Raw genomic sequence first — 21080 nt, forward strand, 5'->3', positions numbered from 1 at the left:
TGTTAGACCGACGGGCGGCGAGAGTACTCAGTGTTCCCAACTGATGACCTTGCTGCGTCCAACAGCGACAATGACACGCACGCATCCGAACCTACTGCAGACATATTCTTTGTTGTACAACTTTTCAGGGGAGAGCGCGAACGCAGTCCCCCACTATCACAAATTATGCAGTCGAGATTCCCACATTTGGGGAATTCGCAGGGGTCAGCACAACCGGAGTGCAATGGCCGAGCCTCGCCCTGGGTGAACCACCTTCTTGATCATGGTATCTCCCCTGCCAGGTAAGTATGAGTTGTACACATCACGGACAGGCCACTCTTTCACAGACAAACCACAATCACTGGTGGTGCTAACAGAGCTAACAGAACCGTAGCTCCTGGAGGTGCTGTGTGACTCTGCATGAACGCAGGACTGAATAAATGTGTTTCACACAAAGGCTTAAATAAAAGACTATTTAATCAAAAGAAAAAGATTTTTTCATTGCCCGTCGTTGCAGTGCATGATTTCCCATCAGGCACTGCAACATTTCCACATCAAAGCCTGACCTACGATCATCCATTGCGCCTATTTTACCTTTGAAAAACAAACAGTCGAATTGTAAAACTATAAGTTCAAGTGATGAAATGTTGGAAGTAGATTCTGGCAAATGTCATTTCATCAACAGCTGAAATGTAAGAGAGGCAAAAGGCAACAGGGTTTTGATCCCTCTCCAATAGGGAAGCACCTCCTGTTTCTTTGGTTGGTGCGAGAGAGTGACAATCTAAACACTGCCACGCTGTCTGGGGTTCGGACACTACTTTTTCTCCAAACTGCACGGCTCAGGTACTGCCAACACTACATATCAAAACCCCAACCTGAGATTGTAATCATTGCTTAGACTTGGACAAATGAGGGGGGTGCACCATTCCTGGAGGGGACGTATCAGATATTAAACTGATAAGAACAGATACTACACTTGATCTTAGCCAAAAGGCCGAGAAGCGATGCCGGGCAACCAGCGTAAGAAACATAGTGATTCTCTGCACAGTCCTTCTCCCGCAGGGGTCCAAAGGTTCAACCCACACCAAGGACAGAATGCGAAACGTGACTACGCTAAGACGAACGACGGCAGAAGAAAATATCAGAATCGCTGCAAATAAGACTATTTTAATACCCTTATTAGCATTTGAGTCCTTCAAAAAAGTCACATTTCCCATCATGCACTGCGACATCTCCACACCAACGCCTGACCTACACTCATCCATTACGCCTCGATTTAACCTTCGAAAAACAAACAGTCGAATTGTAAAACTTTGAGATCAAGTGATGAAAAGCTGAAGTAGACTCCGGCAAATGTCGTTTGATCAACGACTGAGATGTAAGAGAAGCAAAATGCAAAGGGCTTATTATCCCTCTCAAGGAAGGAAGCCCCTCCTGGTTCTTTGTTTGCTGCGAGAGGGTGACAATCGCAACACGGCCACCTACTGGTCTGGGGGTATGAACAACACTGTTTCTCCCAACTGCACAGCTCCGATGCTACCGACACTATCATGTTAGCTTTTCTGTAATACTGTCAATAATAGTCGGGATTGGTGAGACTTCATTTAAACTTTACTCGAGTCCCAAGACTTTAATCTATCCAGCTTTCACTCAGCGTTTTGATGTGTTTCTTGACCATTTTGAGAAGGGTGTAGCTGCAGACTTGCAGGCAACCGGTTTAGGCCCGTAGAATTAGGCCCCTCAGCGAATTCCTTTTTTCGTTTGTTTTTTGTTTCATTATTTCACTTATGTCAACGAACGGTGGACAATCACAGGGCAGGTACTCGGTGAGTTAAGTTTAAAACGAAGGGGCTTAATTTTGCGGGCCTAAACCTACTGCCTGTGGGCCTGCAGTTCCATACTGTCGACAATTTCATATACTGTATGTATATTCATTTTAGCTTTTCCCCAACGAAGGCTTCCTGCAAGACCTGAGGCTGCCGTTTAAGGAACCAGTACCAACTTCTCTAGTTAGGTAAGTGACAGAAATGACCCCCTAAGCTGGTTTGCCAGGCGCAGTTTGAGGGCCCCAGTTTTAAGGGTTTATTTTGCAAAAGCACACCGCACCCCACCCCAACCACGTTTCTCCTCACAGCACAGCTCAAACTGAGGACAGATCACAAGCGACTTGTTAGACCGACAGGCGGCGAGAGTACTCAGTATCCCCAACTGATGACCTTGCTGCGTCCAACAGCGACAATGACACGCATGCATCCAAACCTACTGCAGACATATTCTTTGTTATACATCTCTACAGGGGGGAGCAAGTCCAAATCTACTGCAAACATATTTTTTGTTGTACAACTTTTCAGGGGAGAGCGCGAACGCAGTCCCCCACTACCAGAAATTATGCAGTCGAGATTCCCACATTTGGGGAATTCGCAGGGGTCAGCACAACCGGAGTGCAATGGCTGAGCCTCGCCCTGGGTGAACCACCTTCTTGATCATGGTATCTCCCCTGCCAGGTAAGTATGAGTTGTACACATCATGGACAGGGCACTCTTTCACAGACAAACCACAATCACTGGTGGTGCTAACAGAGCTAACAGAACCGTAGCTCCTGGAGGTGCTGTGTGACTCTGCATGAACGCAGGACTGAATAAATGTGTTTCACACAAAGGCTTAAATAAAAGACTATTTAATCAAAAGAAAAAGATTTTTTCATTGCCCGTCGTTGCAGTGCATGATTTCCCATCAGGCACTGCAACATTTCCACATCAAAGCCTGACCTACGATCATCCATTGCGCCTATTTTACCTTTGAAAAACAAACAGTCGAATTGTAAAACTATAAGTTCAAGTGATGAAATGTTGGAAGTAGATTCTGGCAAATGTCATTTCATCAACAGCTGAAATGTAAGAGAGGCAAAAGGCAACAGGGTTTTGATCCCTCTCCAATAGGGAAGCACCTCCTGTTTCTTTGGTTGGTGCGAGAGAGTGACAATCTAAACACTGCCACGCTGTCTGGGGTTCGGACACTACTTTTTCTCCAAACTGCACGGCTCAGGTACTGCCAACACTACATATCAAAACCCCAACCTGAGATTGTAATCATTGCTTAGACTTGGACAAATGAGGGGGGTGCACCATTCCTGGAGGTGCTGCAATACCAGGTTGATGCGTGGAGTGGACGGAGCAAGCCCCTGTTCCATCTCCCAGTTCCAAAAATCAATTTAATATATGGTCCCCGGGTAGGGGACGTATCAGATATTAAACTGATAAGAACAGATACTACACTTGATCTTAGCCAAAAGGCCGAGAAGCGATGCCGGGCAACCAGCGTAAGAAACATAGTGATTCTCTGCACAGTCCTTCTCCCGCAGGGGTCCAAAGGTTCAACCCACACCAAGGACAGAATGCGAAACGTGACTACGCTAAGACGAACGACGGCAGAAGAAAATATCAGAATCGCTGCAAATAAGACTATTTTAATACCCTTATTAGCATTTGAGTCCTTCAAAAAAGTCACATTTCCCATCATGCACTGCGACATCTCCACACCAACGCCTGACCTACACTCATCCATTACGCCTCGATTTAACCTTCGAAAAACAAACAGTCGAATTGTAAAACTTTGAGATCAAGTGATGAAAAGCTGAAGTAGACTCCGGCAAATGTCGTTTGATCAACGACTGAGATGTAAGAGAAGCAAAATGCAAAGGGCTTATTATCCCTCTCAAGGAAGGAAGCCCCTCCTGGTTCTTTGTTTGCTGCGAGAGGGTGACAATCTCAACACGGCCACCTACTGGTCTGGGGGTATGAACAACACTGTTTCTCCCAACTGCACAGCTCCGATGCTACCGACACTATCATGTTAGCTTTTCTGTAATACTATCAATAATAGTCGGGATTGGTGAGACTTCATTTAAACTTTACTCGAGTCCCAAGACTTTAATCTATCCAGCTTTCACTCAGCGTTTTGATGTGTTTCTTGACCATTTTGAGAAGGGTGTAGCTGCAGACTTGCAGGCAACCGGTTTAGGCCCGTAGAATTAGGCCCCTCAGCGAATTCCTTTTTTCGTTTGTTTTTTGTTTCATTATTTCACTTATGTCAACGAACGGTGGACAATCACAGGGCAGGTACTCGGTGAGTTAAGTTTAAAACGAAGGGGCTTAATTTTGCGGGCCTAAACCTACTGCCTGTGGGCCTGCAGTTCCATACTGTCGACAATTTCATATACTGTATGTATATTCATTTTAGCTTTTCCCCAACGAAGGCTTCCTGCAAGACCTGAGGCTGCCGTTTAAGGAACCAGTACCAACTTCTCTAGTTAGGTAAGTGACAGAAATGACCCCCTAAGCTGGTTTGCCAGGCGCAGTTTGAGGGCCCCAGTTTTAAGGGTTTATTTTGCAAAAGCACACCGCACCCCACCCCAACCACGTTTCTCCTCACAGCACAGCTCAAACTGAGGACAGATCACAAGCGACTTGTTAGACCGACAGGCGGCGAGAGTACTCAGTATCCCCAACTGATGACCTTGCTGCGTCCAACAGCGACAATGACACGCATGCATCCAAACCTACTGCAGACATATTCTTTGTTATACATCTCTACAGGGGGGAGCAAGTCCAAATCTACTGCAAACATATTTTTTGTTGTACAACTTTTCAGGGGAGAGCGCGAACGCAGTCCCCCACTACCAGAAATTATGCAGTCGAGATTCCCACATTTGGGGAATTCGCAGGGGTCAGCACAACCGGAGTGCAATGGCCGAGCCTCGCCCTGGGTGAACCACCTTCTTGATCATGGTATCTCCCCTGCCAGGTAAGTATGAGTTGTACACATCATGGACAGGGCACTCTTTCACAGACAAACCACAATCACTGGTGGTGCTAACAGAGTATAAACTAACAAAACCATAGCTTATAGAGGTGATGTGACTATGCATGAAGTCAAGACTGAATAAACTGTTATACAGAAAGGCTTAAATAAAAGACTATTTTATAGACATTTTATTACATAAAAAGGTCAGATTTCCCATCATGCACTGCTACATTTCCACGTCAAAGCCTAAACTATAATCATCTATTAAGCCTTTTCAACCTTCTACAAACAGAAAACAGTCAAACTGTAAAACACATATGTTCAAGTGATGAAAAGCTGAAGTAAATTCTGACAAATGTTTGATCAACAGCTGAAATTTAGGAGAAGTGAATAGCAGTGGTGGAGGGGCATAACCCACAAAGCCCTTTTCCCTCTCAAAAAGAGAGCTCTTCCTGTTTTCTTTGTTTGCCAGTGAAGGGCACCAATCTAAATACTGCCGCCTACTGGTCTAGGGTGTGAACAACACTATTTTGTCCAAAATAACATTCTCCGTATCAAATGATGCACTGACTTTTGCAGTTTATTTGTATTAAACAACATAATATTTTGGTGTACCTAATACATTGGAAAGTTAGTGTGTTTTATTTCACTCATTTTTAAATTTAAAGACTTCAAATATTTTCACGAGTGATTCACAAGTGTGACACGAAAAGTAGCTGGAGATAACTAACATGTGGAAGTAATGTAAAACATGTGGAAGAGCACTGCTCCAACTGCACAGCCCAGACTAAAACTACATCAAACCAAAACAGAATTCATGTTTCAGTCCAAATAAAGTGGAGTACCTGAAGACACTTCAATAGAAGGTTGAGCAATTCACCTAATTCTTATGGTCCATTCTACACTACATGAATTACTGGCATAATTTGACATTTGACTGTTTTACACATCAAAAGGAATGATGTGATCCCCTACCTTTTATGGAGTCATCTTGTATATTGGCTGCACCCTCAGGAAGAGATGGAAGTAATGCGCTGTGGGAAATGAGATGGAATTTAAGAAGAGAGAAATAAAATTAAGTTAGTTGTAGTTGTAACTAATAATATTCTTTATTACTTTCCATAACAAATTCTGCTGATTTAGGGTTGTGGTATTATTCTTACTATAGTAACAATATGAGGTTTTAACAAAAAAAAAAGGGAGTTCCCAGGCATCATAATTACACTCACTGTCGTTCATTTCTGAAAAGGCTTTATCAAGAGCAACATACTATTTCTACATCTCTGTTCAGTGAAGTTAACCTAAAGTTACAGCATTACTTTGAAAAGGAGTTGAGCCCTTGCAGCCAAGCCACGGCAACTTTTGCAGGTTAATTACATCAGTAACGTTACAATTTTTTACATTATGTTACGTTTTATGTTTTTACATTTAACATCATTATGTATGTCCAACTTAGTTGAGTTATATAAGACTTACATTTTGGCGAACTCCCAACCTCTACCATCATCATGATGAAGATGAAGATTATACGGTTGCGTCTTCTGCTTGCTCTTCTTCTTTGAGATTTTTATAGCTGTTGGCAACGCTCATTACTGCCACCTGGATGACTTCTGCCACTGGCGCGCAAGGACTTCTGGGATAGCCTCCACTATAGGATACTGTGTATCCTTCCAAAATGGGCAAACGTCAGCCACATTTGTAGGCCGCATGAGAAGGAGTCAACGATTCGTGTGGCAATTGGGACGTCCCACAGCACAGTGCTGTGACGCATTTTGGAAACATCCGGACGACAAATCCACACTTAAGAAGATCCCGACTAGTGGTCGACCGATATGGGTTTTTTATGGCCGATGCTGATTCCGATTTTTTTTTACATCAGCTTTAGCCGATTTTTTTTCTAAGCCAATATTGCTTTTTTTCAGCCATTTCTTTAAAAATAAGAAAAAAGAACACAAATTAAATATATTTTTATCTAATGCTTACATCTTGAGTTTCGTTTATAAATTCAATTTCTTTTTTGTTTTTCTACATGAAATTAAATGAACATGTTTTATTATGTCGCCTATTATGCAAAGACAACACACTAGAGAGAGACACACAGAGTGAGAGACACAGAAAGAGAGAGAGACAGACAGAGAGACGTGCACACACATACACAGCGCTGTGGTGGCTCCTCTGCTCCACTCAGCTTTGCTTTCAGTTTCTCTTTCGCACTGGCCAAAACTTGCGTTTCATTTTACGCAGTCTATGGTTTAAACCCGCTAAAAATCAGCTTCGAGCGGCAGTGGGACCCACATCACGACTAGCACTCAATCAACGTGTCACAGCGAGAAAAAAGAGCTTCTTATGTTCCGTGGGGTAAAAGAGGAGGACAAAAAACACTGACCACCGCTGCAGTGTGGACTATATTTTATGTGAAGTTAGATGCTGTTTAAACACGTAGTCATAGGTCATTGTTTTCATGTCAGTCAGTCAGTCATCATCTACCGCTTTATCCTCCACCAGAGGGTCCCGGGGGGTGCTACATCGGGCGATAGGCGGGGTACACCCTGGACAGTTCGCCAGTCCATCGCAGGGCCACATACAGAGACAGACAAACAACCATTCACTCTCACACTCACTCCTATGGTCAATTTAGAGTGTCCAATTTACCTAATCCCCACATTGCCTGTTTTTGGACTGTGGGAGGAAGCCGGAGAACCTGGAGAGAACCCACGCGACAGACAGACTTTCAAAGTGTAATGCAATAATACAGCTAAGTTAGACAGTTAAAAATACTTTGAAAGTGAAAACACAATTCTCTCATGGAGAGTAGTTGTAGGCAGGCTTCCAAAACTCCCAGCTGCTCTCTGCCAGGGAGGGAGGGGCAATGCATGAGCTCCAGTGCTCTCCAGCATCTCAACACAGTAGATCGGCAAACGCACCTGCGAATCGGCCGATGCCGATACACGTAAAAAACGCAAATATCGGCCCGATATATCGGTCGACCCTCAATTTGGACACAGCTACAGGCTCTGAGTCAGCTACTTTCTCTACAATATTGTTTGCTGAGAATGCCAAGTCAGTGATTTCAAGAATTGTTCACATGTTTTCTTTATGATTATTAGTTGTAAATGACTCAGTCACTGGTTCCCATCTATGACTTTCTTGTGTCTACAACAAATACCCATTCATTAGCAACAGTATACCGCTAGCAATCTCACTAGATTTAGATCTGCTCAAACTAAGATATGTTTTTGTTGTACAACTTATCAGGGGAGAGCGCGAACGCAGTCCCCCACTACCAGAAATTATGCAGTCGAGATTCCCACATTTGGGGAATTCGCAGGGGTCAGCACAACCGGAGTGCAATGGCTGAGCCTCGCCCTGGGTGAACCACCTTCTTGATCATGGTATCTCCCCTGCCAGGTAAGTATGAGTTGTACACATCATGGACAGGGCAGTCTTTCACAGACAAACCACAATCACTGGTGGTGCAGAGTATAAACTAACAAAACCATAGCTTATAGAGGTGATGTGACTATGCATGAAGTCAAGACTGAATAAAACTGTTATACAGAAAGGCTTAAATAAAAGACTATTTTATTACATAAAAAGGTCAGATTTCCCATCATGCACTGCTACATTTCCACGTCAAAGCCTAAACTATGATCATCTATTAAGCCTTTTCAACAGTTAAACTGTAAAACACATATGTTAAAGTGATGAAAAGCTAAAGTAGATTCTGACAAATGTTTGATCAAATGTTTGAAATTTAAGTGAAGAAAGAAGAGCTGGTGGGGCATAACCCTATAGTCCTATTCCCTCTCAAAAAGAGAGCACTTCCTGTTTTCTTTGTTTGCTAGTGAAGGGTACCAATCTAAATACTGCCGCCTACTGGTCGTGTGTGTGAACATAATTTTGTCTCTGATTCAAATTCACCACAAGAAAAAAAATAATGCACTGACTTTTGCAGTTGTTTAAATTTTTATTAATTTTATTTTTATTTTTAACAAGGCTGCTTGAGAAGGTGAAGGTGAAGCAATGAACAATCTAAAAATCTCCAAGGCATATGAGTATTTAAACAGCAATAAGGTCAGTGGTGTTTTGTTAAGTGTGATTATTCAACTGGTTTTACTGTTGACACACTACACTCCATGCACAGTGTCAATAAACATCAAGAGTCCATTCGTAAACATGTTTTACAAGTATTGTATTACAAATACAAAAACATGTAATGTTACGAATGTAATGAACCTGCAAAAACTGCAGTGGCTTGGCTACAAGCACTTGACTCCTGTTCAAAGTAATGCTGTAATTTTAAAACCTTGATTTAAGTTTAACTTCACTTAACAGAGATGTAGAATTTGTAAGTTGCTAATTGAGTATAATTATGTTACCTGTGAACTCCTCTTTTCCTTAAAACCGCATATTGATACTATTGTAAGAAAAAATACCACAACCCTAAATCAGCAGAATTTGCTATGTAAAGTAGTAGAGAATATTATTAGTTACACAACTAACTTAATTTTATTTCTCTTTTTAAATTCTTGCGGTCATGCTTTAAGGGTGGAGTAGGACTGTGTTTCAGACTGTGTTTTGGCCTGATGTAGTGTTAGTAGTATCTGGACTGTGCACTTGGAGCAGTGCTTGTTTTCAGTAATTGTTCTATATAGTTGTTAGTTATCTCCAGCTGCTTTTCGTGTCACACTTGTGAATCACTCATGAAAATATTAGAAGCCTTCAAAATTAAAAATGTATGAAATCATGCACTAACTTTACAATTTATTAGGTACACCAAAATATTATGCAAGTATGGTTTAAAAAAAAGCAAAAGTCAGTCCCTGTGTCTATTCATTCACAAACGTAGAGGCAAATATATTTTTTTCTGTAAAACTATCAATAATATATGGGAATGGTGAGGCTTAGCTTTTCTCACACACACCTTTTATTTTTTTACCAATGAAAGTTACCTGCATAAAATTCAATTTATAAATCTCTACTGTATAATAATTTATATCACATACAGCAAATACCTAAGTGTCTGTATTAGTCTGTCACCATCGATCTTACTGTGTTTAGTTCCAATCAAACTTAGATCTGTTTTTTATTATACAATGTTCCAGGGGAGAGCAGTGTCTGTGTCTACAGCAAATACCCATTCATTAGCAACAGTATGTCACTAGTAATCTCACTAGATTAAGATTTGAAAAGATCTGTTTTATTGCACAATTTTTCAGGGGAGAGCGCGAACGCAGTCCCCCACTACCAGAAATTATGCAGTCGAGATTCCCACATTTGGGGAATTCGCAGGGGTCAGCACAACCGGAGTGCAATGGCTGAGCCTCGCCCTGGGTGAACCACCTTCTTGATCATGGTATCTCCCCTGCCAGGTAAGTATGAGTTGTACACATCACGGACAGGGGAGTCTTTCACAGACAAACCACAATCACTGGTGGTGCAGAGTATAAGCTAACAAAACCATAGCTTATAGAGGTGATGTGACTATGCATGAAGTCAAGACTGAATAAATGTGTTATACAGAAAGGCTTAAATAAAAGACTATTTTATAGACATTTTATTACATAAAATGGTCAAATTTCCCATCATGCACTGCTACATTTCCACGTCAAAGTCTAAACTATAATCATCTATTAAGCCTTTTCAACCTTCTAAAAACAAAAAACAGTCAACCTGTAAAACACATATGTTCAAGTGATGAAAAGCTGTAGAAAAAAAGTAGATTCTGACAAAAGTTTGATCAACAGCTGAAATTTAAGAGAAGCGAAAAGCAGCGATGGAGGGGCATAACCCACAAAGCGCTTTTCCCTCTCAAAAAGAGAGCATTTCCTGTTTTCTTTGTTTGCTAGTGAAGGGTACCAATCTAAATACTACCGCCTACTGGTCAAGGGTGTGAACAGTACTATTTTTTCTCTGAATCAAATTCACAGCAAGAAAAAAATCATCCACTGACTTTTGCAGTTGTTTAAATTTTTATAATTTTTTTTAAATTAACTAGGCCGCTTGAGAAGGTGAAGCTATGAACAATCTGAAAAGCTCCAAGGCATATCAGTATTTAAACAGCAATAAGGTCAGTGGTGTTTTAATCGATAAAACTAATGCAGGTTATGTTGCATAGTCAGTGGAGATTGGTAAGGCGGCTATTCCTGAGGCTGGGGAGCCGAGGAGCCTGCGTTGTCTGACATGGATGAGGGGAGCGCAAACACTGGAGTCGTCTATAAGCAGTGTTCATGTGATGCAATTAACGCATAATAATCGTGATCATCGTAATATTGTGATTAATTCTCTGACAATAATCGTACCAAGAAAATCTATAATCGTGACCTCCCTAGTTGATACACTATATTCTATGTAAGTGTAATAGTTTACAATAGTTACAGTCCATACACAGTGTCATATGCCATCAGTGGCGGACTGGGACAATAATTCAGGCCGGGAATTTGATGCCATTCCAGGCCACCCTTCTCATGCTGACCACCATACCTCTAGTTGTGTATTCTAACCCTATTTGATAGTTAAAAGAAATTAGTGTAATTATTTGGCTCAATGGTCACCACAGACACACACACACACCCACACATTTCTCTGTGTATACATATATATGTTCATTGATTGATTTTATATTATTAATGATGGCACACACAACCCAGAAAGACAGGTGTCTGTGAACACAGCCTATAAAGTTTATAGTCGTACTATATAGAGCTTGTATATATTATAATGATAGTCAAACTATCATTTATGGTGCAGAATTACAATAAAGAAAACTGCCACAAAGCTGCAGCCTAATAGATTAAGAGTAAACAAAAAAGCTACCTGTATTTAATTATTATTTATTATTTCAGCATGTATAAACTATCCTGTAGTGGCTCAAACATTATGCAACCAAATCATATTTTTCATTCATCTCTAGGTATTCTGGATTGATTGTCGGGCCGTGTGTGTGTGTGTGTGTGTGTGTGTGTGTGTGTGTGTGGAGGGGGCTGGGGCGGCGCCTCCGTGAAACACACTGCGGTAGTGACGGTGATTGAACGATAAACGCAATGAAAGCTATAGCGTTTTTGACTTTTTTTTACCTTCCCTCCTGGTGAACATGTCACTTATTTTGCAACATTTCGCTGCGTCTGTTGCAAGGGCTTTCCGTTTTCTGTCCCGCTCTCTCTCTCTGCTCCACCTTTCCTTTTCTTCTGTCCCTCCATTTCTCTCGACTACTAGAGTGAAGGCAGCGGAGCTAATTGATTGTTGTGTGACGCCGACAGGTCGCCGAGCGGCGTCATTACGTAGCTAGATAGATTGATTTGATTTGCCCGGGCGTCCGGTAACTCCAGTCAGTCCGGTGACTGTTCAAGTCAGGCCAGGAGGATCATCAGGCCACCGGGAAACGTCCCGGTGCTCCCGATGGTCAATCCGCCACTGTGTGCCATTAGTTAACGTGTTTTACACGTATTACAAATTGGGAATTGACGGTGCAATTTAAACATATTTACAAATTCAAGTGGTGTGTTCACATAACTGGCTTTATTTTGGTGATTTTAATCAAGGTAGAAATGTTATAAATGAGCGGTTTGCCAATATAAGTGTTATTCCGCTCAATAATCCTGATCTGGGTTGTGGCGCCGTCTGTTGGATAATTCTAACTCCACCGCGCCCCCACCCCACCACACACAAACCCGCCCCCGCAGTAGCTCCAACTTTTCACTATACCTTCGTTAATTTGTACTGTTAGTCATTTATGACAACATGTGGTGAACAGATGTTTGGTTTCCCTAACAAATGTGTTTACAAACAGAACCGAAAATCATCATAAAACCTAGCTCAGAGTTAGCGGGCCGCACCACTTACACCTAATTAACATGCAGCTGCGCCACAGCACCTCGAGGAAAAAGAAAGACGGTGACAACATTGTCAGTTCGTCCATACAGTCGACCACAGTTTAGTTTTCGTTAGTCGAATTTGCAAAACTTTTTTTTCTTGTACCTGCGAAATTGAAACTTCGCCATTACACGTGTAGCATAAAATCGCTAACAGGTGATAGGATACACCGATACCACGAAGAATAAACCTTTGACAACATACATGTCGGTGCAAAGAGCGCCACGCTAAAAATATAAATAATGCAAAATATACTTACAATTAAGGTGTCCTGGCAGCAAAAATGACATACGTGTCTAAATGAAACGCATCGACTTGACCGAGGTAACTCCTCTTGGCTGTTGCGTTAATTGGCTCTACACTACCCCCGGTGGATTAATAAGGTAGTAGCATTTTTTTGTTGACAACTTACAAAACAAACGTGTGCAAAAATATATTTCATTACATTTATTTGTAACTTGCAGAAAATTAGATTTTCATAGGTCACAACAAAATAACTATCACACAACTGGGCATAAAAAGAAATTGCATCAAATCTCTAAATGAAACATGTTGCCATTGTGCGGACACAGCTCTTTAAAACACAGACTAATAAAACAACATCACAATCATTTAATTACAATGTCAAAATGCTGCACTTACATGCAGACAGCAGAAGACACCAGTGAAAGTACAAGACATCAACAGTCACCAGTGATTTTGTGGAGAGATGTGCCCCTGAGATTCATTATTTAGCATTTCAGTCCAAGTTGAGGAAAAAAAAACGTTTGACGTTTACAATTCATCCTGCTCCATAAAAATGAGAACATCAAACATCTCAAGTCATATTTATAGAAAGAAATTATACATGTTAATGAACACTGAGCAATGTGTACCGTCTTGTAGAAAATGAGATGTCAATGAAATGAAAGTCCTGTATTTCTACCACTGTTAATAGCAGCTTGATATTTAGAAGAAAAAAAACACAAAAAAGCAGAAATGCACATGAACTATTCAGTTCACAATATAATATATGGTTTATGAGAATGACAAACTGGTGCCTTTTGTTTTTTTTTTTTTTTTTATAATGTAAACAATCCAAACAGTGATTCCAAACACTGAAACACTGGAAGACCTATAATGAATTGGAGCTGCAACAAAAAATCTTTTACTTTTATTTTACCAGACAAAATGTTTGAGAACCAGTTCTCCTTTACAAGCATGACCGGGCCAAGAGGCTCCAGTAGGAATAAATGATCAAATTGTAATCAACAACTAAATTATTTTTATGACAGTTTTTATTCTTTAAATACTTTTCTTTTTTAGTATTTTGTGGTTGGTTTTCTCCTACGACAGCAAATCTTTGGTTTGTGAACAACAGTACATTTGAGGATTTTGTCATTTTGAGATTTTTGGGGAAAACAAATCAAACAGGAAAACAGTCTACAGATGTATCAATAATGAAAGTAATGATTCTTGTCAGAGATGGACAGTTTCAGTCTCTATGAAACTAAAGTGCATCTCATCTTCATTTCATGGAGACCAGTGGACTGTGATGTGTTTCACAATGAACTTAAATTTAAAGTTGACTCTGTCCCATGGAGTTTTATAATCCTTTGTAAATTAGAGATGGGACAAATGAATGCGTGGTGAAGTTATCACAAATGTACCGTTTTAAAATGTGTGATTTTGCCCCAACTATACCCTTTCTATTACAAACTCATTGTACCGAGAAAATAGTCACTCTCCACTACAATTAAGCACAAGGATTGTGCAACATCAAAAACATTCATGTCTGACATAAACATACAAATATTGACTGACATCCAGCACAACAGTCAGTCAGTATTTGGTACTTTAATGTTTAACCCACTGAATGCAGAAATACATGTGGACTCATACTTCAAGGTTCAAAACTTGACTATAAATAATTAAATTTAGCATTTAGAGGCAGGAAGTGAACATTTGATAAATAGTTCTTAAAAAACAAAGCCACTACAAAAAGACATGTTGTAATAATATAAAAATAAGTTCTCACACAAGTTGTCCTTATAGTGTTTTTTCAACCCATTATTAAATGTTTACGTACTGGATATAAAAGCTCAGTCAGGAAACTTAAAATTTTCTACCAACCAACATGACTTTAAATCACCTGATTATTCCCAATACTCACTTCCTCCTCCTTTATATTCTACTTCTTAAATTGCCCCAACATCCCCATCCACAGTCATGAGGACATATGGTGGAATTTTGATTCTGCCCACAATGCAGCCGTGTTATCCCATCACATTTTATATTTCTCCATTAGGCCAGGAAGGTCATGAGATTTCAGTGTACCATGGGACAGTGAGCAAAGTTATTTGCCATGAGCAGCCAATCACATTCTGCTGCCTGTTGCATCACTGTTTTGTAGCAGCAGAGGAGTGAGTTCTGAAAATTGAAAAATACAATAAGTTAAAAAAAAAAGTTGCTTCAACTCCAGGGTGATAAATTCCACTAAATCTACAGAACATCAACACACTGACTTCGTTTGATTCTAACTAATGATTGTATTAAAATCAGAAAACAATTTAATGCAACATGTAAATTGTGTCAAAGTTTTCAAATAACTCTTGAAAGTGTAACTACTACTGTTAACGACTAATAATACATCATACATGATTATTTAGATTTCTATATGATTATTATGAATACTTACGTAGGCATTAGATAATGACCAATGTTTTAAGCTAAATATAAATAAGTAAAACAAAATCTGATCCTCCCTGGGCTTGCAGTAAAAAATTGGGTTGTCATAGCTTGATTTATAATAACTGAAGTGATATTTCAGGTTTTTGAAGTGTACAGACAAGTACACAACTACTTGCACTTATGACTAGCACTTTATAGTTTGGCTTACTTGAAGCTCTTACTTACTTCTATCTCTTGTTTGTACCCAAATGTTTAAAATGACATGTAATGTAATGTAAATGCTCACCTTTCATCTCAGTTCCAGTTTTGCAATCATTCTCTCTGGTTAAATCTGGGCGGCTGCTGTTGTTCTTGGCCTCTCTGTTGTTGGCGGCCGTGGGGCTGTTCACAGACTCTGCTGCTTTACTTTTTAGTTGATCCTGTTTCCCCGCAGCTTCAGTAGGTTTATTTCCATCCACAGCATCCATCTTCACCAGACACAGAGTCTGCAGCAGACCCATAGCATCAAAGTCTTCTTCAGAGCATTCACCTCGTTTCCTCAACAGCTCCAACACCTACAGTCAAAAATCATGAAGCAAAATAAAAAGGTAAAAAAACATAAAATGTTGTTTTAGCTGCTACATATGACACTGATTGTTTTCATCACCTTTTCTTTGGTGCTTTTCACTATGTAGTAAACTGGGAGAGATTTTAAACACAGAATGGATGGTGGCACAATAACACACCTTGATATATTTGTAGGACTTTAGTTCACTGATGTTTTCCTCCAGGAAGAGCAGATACAATGCAAGATCATCAAATTGGCCACCAGGGGTGGGCAGGACGCTCACCGTGGGGAGTGACTGGTAGGTTTCCAGGAAATGGGCTTGTCTGTGGCAGAGGAATGGGCGGAAACTCGTGTAGATCACCACGGGAATCAGTGCAATGAACACGATCAAGTTGACAAGGCTGGAAACAAATTGTTTTTGCAGTTTAATGTGTTGCATTCCTGTTAACTGAAAACACATGACAAAGAGAGAACTGGATATCACAGATAATTTAACCTGGTTTTATGTTATGTGTTGTATAAATGTTTAGTGTCCAGTGGCAGCACACAAAATGTATGACTAATACAGTTCATCATTTCTAATTTATTTTTGCCTGAATTATTGACGTTTATTCTTAATATTTAGCTTAACTCATTCTATATCCACAGTAAACTGTACAAATACCTGAGCAATGAGAAGACTCCCACAGCGATGAGCTTACATTGCACCTTCTCAGGGACGCTGGGGTCTGAGGTGAGCAGGCCGACACGGAGTGTGCATCCAAACTCGTCGGTGACGGAGGCCAGGCGGAGGTAGTAACCCAGGTAAATACACGCACACACCAGGGTAACAAAAGTCAAGCCGCGACAAGACAGATAATAAAGCAGCATCGTACGAGAGCAACGCTTGGTTGTCAGGAACTTCTCCACCAGTGGGTAGTTGAAACAGCCCTCAGTGGGATCGCTGGTAAAAAAAAAATAAAAAGGAAAAAAAATTTGTAAGGAAGCAGTTGAGGCAAAGGAAAGAGAAGAACACAGTAATTCAACCTAACAGATGCCAACTGCCATAAAACGCTTTGAACAAACAAATAACATCACTGTGATTGACTGGAATGAAGTAGGAAAATCACCTGTCTATAACAAACATGTAACAACATTTAAATAATGTAAACAAACTATTTATACTTGGAAATGGTTCTAAATCAGTCTTTCAATCAGCCTCTAAACATAGAAAGTAAAGTGATATTGTGTACATCAAGACAACGAATAGACATTTAATTGTAGAAACATCGACAGGATGTGTAACACAACCTGTCTGGTGTGAGCCGTCCCGACGTGGCCATGCGCTTGGCCAGAGTTACAGCACGGTTGTAGCACCGGTCCAACTCCTCCATGATAAAGCCAAGGTCCGTCAGCAGGAGCGGCGCTGCGGAAAATCTCCAGAACAATGCTGGGGTGTACATCAACACTGCCACCAACAGCAGGATGTAGGGAAAGAACTGGACAGGACAGTGGTTGACAGACACATGACTTCATTTGTTGTTTGTTTGAGTGAGTGCAGTTGTGGTTATGCCGGGCAGCAGCAACAGCGGCTGTGTAACTTATTTAGATAAAATAATAAAGTCGTTGTGTGTCTGATAAACAAAAACAGGTAGTCAAGTTTCATTTTCAAACCAATAACACGTTTAGTTGCTGCTAGTGACAAGCAGTATCAAATCTGTAATTATTTTACTGCTGAAAACTGTAATAACAACATTGAGGCTTCTCTCAGCTGCGCCACCACAAATTGATTTTGCACAGAAGGAGCTCATGGTGAATGCAATAAAACACCAGGGACAAATGAAAGACTAAAACTAAACAGCATGGGAACGCCCACTCTTATCAGGACCTTAAAAAGGTATGGTTCAGTTTTTTGTTTTTTTTTGGTGTGGTTTTATGAGGTACATGTTGGCATTTAACACATAGCTAACTGTGGCCCTTGTGCGAACATGCAGCAGGAGACAGGAGGCAGGTACAAGGACAACATTTTAACCACATGACACAAGGCACATGGAATAAAATGTTCACCAGCTTAAGTGTAGGGTATCTTAAGAATATGCTTTGTCACTACAAAATTAAATCAAAGGTTAACACAAGTTTTTGATCAAATATTTTGTAATTCAAAATATTCACAGAAGAGGTTCTGGACCCCTTAGGCATGGCTTTGGCCCAAACTAGTAAAGAGGAGTTGCTTGTGGCATTAGAAATGAGCATATTCCCAATGAAAATCTCAATATCTTCAGCTCTGCCTCTGGTCTTTTACAGTGCCACTGTCTCCAAGCATCATAGTGGGTCTCACCACTGTCTCGTAAACCTTTCTCTTTCACTTGTGCCGCTATCCACCTGTCATTCGTCAGCCCTGACACTCATATCCACCCAGCACTGCGCACTGTCCATTGTTTTGGATGATTGACACCAGGTGTTAAAACTCAGAAAACGCTTGATATTTCCCCTGGTTGAAATTAAATGTGAGACTGTGAAATGTGTATTTTTTGCTTCATGACAGACCATAATGAGCAGTAAAACCTGTTATTGTTCTGGCAGAGGGTGTGTTACATAGCACTCTCCTGCCTGTTTTTTGTGTACAGTATCATTACCTTATGAAGCCAGAGAGGTAGAGTGTGTGTATGTACAGACGCCCAGCAGAAGGAATCCACATATGCAGCCTGTCTCCAGGAGAAGTTTGTGGGAGCGAAACAGCTGATTTGAGTACCTGAGAGTAACAGGGATAACACAACAACACCAACATGCAAAAAAACTGAATGGAGAGTGAGTGGATAGTTGTAATGTAGCACAGGTGTTGGTCTTGAGGCCATTTGGTCTCGACTATAGTCCTAGCTCTATATTCCAACTCACCAACTGAAACTTCTTGAGCAAATGCCAGGGAGATGAGTAGGAGGGGCAGGCCCACTGCCACACACGTCACCATCTTGTCCAGAGCCAGCTCAGTTCGGACGCTGCGATATCGAGCCTGGTTCTGCTCCTTCAGAAGGAAATCGCTAAACACATACTCCGTAGCCACATGTGCGATGGCCATCTCCCTGCTCTGCTGTTACCCACACTGCAACACATAAATAAGAACAGCTGCAGGCACAAACAACAAGGTGTTTCACACTAGAGGTCAACCTATGACTTTTTCTATGGCCAATGGTAATGCCAGTCTTTTGAATTCAGGGCAGCTGTTACAGATTTCACTGCCCATTGTTTTTGTATGTTTGCTTATTTGGCCAATACCATCTTTTTTTCCTCTTGATTAAATAAAATTTAACAGTTTTAATAACACATGTAATGCACACATTTGCTTAACTTTAGTAAATATGTATTGAACACTTGACTGAACGGATCAGCCTTTGCCAATTGTCTCAAAACAAATGTGTTTAAACTAACGCAAATATATAAGAGACAGCTCTTACGATGCTGATTTCAAAGAATTGTGTGGGGAATATTGACTTGTTTCTCCACATGGTCAATATTGATCCATATAATATAATATTATTAATCAGCACATTCCATTCCTCAAAAATATTGAAACTGCAGTGGCCAATAGAGCTTATTCTCACCTTGTTAAATCTCAGCTCTGATGTGAATTATGATAAAACAGCATGATGATGATAATGATTTAATGTTAGTTTGTATTTACTGCATTTTATCCGCCATTTTAATACTCAGCAACCACCTGTGGCTGGTTTGCAGTTGTTTTCCTCACACATGTTAAAATGGTGATTAAAACCGCAGGTTTCAAAACAACTCATGACCACTGTCCGTCTCGCCACATCAACGACCTTCTTTGTTTAGCTGCGGATTGATTTCTGCACCGTATCTTAGAATTTATTTTATCCATTACTGTTAAATACATTTCCTCAACACCATTATGCTTTATTTCGACGCTGGGTTAACTTCGAGTCATTTCGCTTAAAATGTGTAATATAATGGATTAATTAATCATTAACTGGGGTGTAAAGCAGCTTTACTGCCCAAAGGATTCGCGTATTCGCCTAAAACGTTAAATTTTAAGTTCAAACCTGTTCACTTACTAAGATAAATTGCAGCATTTACGAAGAGAAACTACAGGTAATTCATTCAGAAATAGATTAGCTCGGTATAAACGGGACAGTGCATTTGAACTTACCTACCGGGTGGCTGTGTAGTTTCTCTTAAACAGCCTGAAAAGGGTGGATATTTCTCAGGACCGAAGGCAACTGCTAGCACATGCCGACATTCAACAGATGGAACAATAAAAACACAACTTTCCAAACGATCCTTCTTCCTGTGAGAGCAACAATCTGCTTCCGACCTGAAGGAAAGTGGTGGCGCATTCAAGTGCAGAAATACAGCTTTGATTTTCCAGCTCTCGTGTTGCCTTTACTGGCATCGCGCGATTTTGTCCATCCTGGGAAAAGCATAACAACCACCGGCCAAAATAGGAATGTGCTAAAACCCAAGCCTTATTTTTGCCTCTCATAGGAAAAATGTGAAAGAACAAGACTTTTAATTATGGTCCACAGGCTCCACAGACTTCTAAAACTAAAACACCTACACACACCTTTATTTTTCACATTAAATTTAAAAATAAAATTTAAAAATAAATTACATAACCCTCTCAAATTATACTTTTATTATTTAGTAGTACAGTATTTAAATAATTTGTAATGTATAATGCCTTTAAATGTTACGGTATGTAGAATCACGGAGGTTTTTCTTTATGTAGCAGACCCCTTGTTTTGTAAATAATAGCGACATATTTAGCTAACTTCCGTTTGTGATATTTTATATGTGTCTTCGCATATATTTTCCCCCAACACATCAATTATAATTTCAGTTTGAATTGGGATTTAATTTAATGATTAGTAGATATTTCCGACAGTCTTTAAAGGCAGCCCCAACAGCGTGACTTTATGCGAAGCATACAACAGCATTAGCAAGTGACTGGTAAACTGTACGTGCTTACAAAACAAGCTGTACTTTTCCTCTCAACTGTGAAAACGTGGCGGTGTCTCGTGTTTGTGATTGTGTGATTACGTGGAAGTGATTTGTTTTCTTCCTGGGAACATTTAAAGACTAGAAACCAAGGTCGTGTTTGAGTTGGTGATGACGACGATGCTGTCTTTTTTTCGACATTCGGCATGAACTCTTGGCTTTTTTCGCTTTGTCCTCCCTGGTCCTCCCAACTTTTCGCTGGTCCGTAAAGTCC

At 40.4% G+C, this 21080-nt stretch overlaps 1 protein-coding gene, 6 non-coding genes and 1 pseudogene across 9 annotated transcripts; all 8 read right to left on the reverse strand.

Annotated features, from left to right (window-relative positions):
* Positions 1–125: 125 nt before the first annotated feature.
* On the reverse strand, positions 126–289 carry LOC131463282 (U1 spliceosomal RNA). The gene has a single exon (XR_009240998.1). It is a non-coding gene; the product is annotated as a U1 spliceosomal RNA (small nuclear RNA).
* A 602-nt stretch (positions 290–891) lies between these two features.
* Positions 892–985, reverse strand: LOC131463250 (U2 spliceosomal RNA; annotated as a pseudogene).
* Positions 986–2327: 1342 nt separating this feature from the next.
* Positions 2328–2491, reverse strand: LOC131463285 (U1 spliceosomal RNA). The gene has a single exon (XR_009241001.1). It is a non-coding gene; the product is annotated as a U1 spliceosomal RNA (small nuclear RNA).
* Positions 2492–3093: 602 nt separating this feature from the next.
* LOC131463303 (U2 spliceosomal RNA) lies at positions 3094–3284 on the reverse strand. The gene has a single exon (XR_009241019.1). It is a non-coding gene; the product is annotated as a U2 spliceosomal RNA (small nuclear RNA).
* A 1342-nt stretch (positions 3285–4626) lies between these two features.
* Positions 4627–4790, reverse strand: LOC131463276 (U1 spliceosomal RNA). Its single transcript, XR_009240993.1, has one exon. It is a non-coding gene; the product is annotated as a U1 spliceosomal RNA (small nuclear RNA).
* Positions 4791–8034: 3244 nt separating this feature from the next.
* On the reverse strand, positions 8035–8198 carry LOC131463296 (U1 spliceosomal RNA). The gene has a single exon (XR_009241012.1). It is a non-coding gene; the product is annotated as a U1 spliceosomal RNA (small nuclear RNA).
* Positions 8199–9998: 1800 nt separating this feature from the next.
* Positions 9999–10162, reverse strand: LOC131463307 (U1 spliceosomal RNA). Its single transcript, XR_009241023.1, has one exon. It is a non-coding gene; the product is annotated as a U1 spliceosomal RNA (small nuclear RNA).
* A 2924-nt stretch (positions 10163–13086) lies between these two features.
* On the reverse strand, positions 13087–20211 carry LOC131462990 (pannexin-1-like). 3 transcript variants are annotated; one of them, XM_058634594.1, is made up of 8 exons: positions 20019–20211; positions 18746–18950; positions 18487–18602; positions 17162–17349; positions 16536–16814; positions 16155–16272; positions 15611–15878; positions 13087–15063 (listed from the first exon to the last, which is right to left on the reverse strand). In XM_058634594.1, exons 2-8 carry the CDS (start codon positions 18924–18926, stop codon positions 15011–15013), a joined length of 1203 nt encoding a protein of 400 aa, XP_058490577.1. In that variant the 5' UTR covers positions 18927–18950; positions 20019–20211; the 3' UTR covers positions 13087–15010. The 3 variants fall into 3 exon arrangements, with proteins under 3 accessions (XP_058490577.1, XP_058490576.1, XP_058490574.1); XM_058634593.1 differs by having other exon boundaries at positions 16050–16272; positions 20023–20210; XM_058634591.1 differs by having other exon boundaries at positions 16050–16272; positions 20019–20209.
* Positions 20212–21080: the final 869 nt, after the last annotated feature.

This window comes from Solea solea, chromosome 7 (assembly GCF_958295425.1).
Source record: "Solea solea chromosome 7, fSolSol10.1, whole genome shotgun sequence".
Taxonomy (NCBI): Eukaryota; Metazoa; Chordata; class Actinopteri; order Pleuronectiformes; family Soleidae; genus Solea; species Solea solea.

Bases quoted from the DNA above. Each gene is read 5' to 3' on its own strand.
- LOC131462990 (XM_058634593.1), bottom strand. From the start codon at position 18,926: ATGGCCATCGCACATGTGGCTACGGAGTATGTGTTTAGCGATTTCCTT. The intron at 18,603-18,745 runs GTGAGTTGGAAT...TGTTACTCTCAG, and splicing joins TGCTCAAGAAGTTTCAGTTG to GTACTCAAATCAGCTGTTTC. The intron at 17,350-18,486 runs GTAATGATACTG...TGTCCTGTCCAG, and splicing joins TACCTCTCTGGCTTCATAAG to TTCTTTCCCTACATCCTGCT.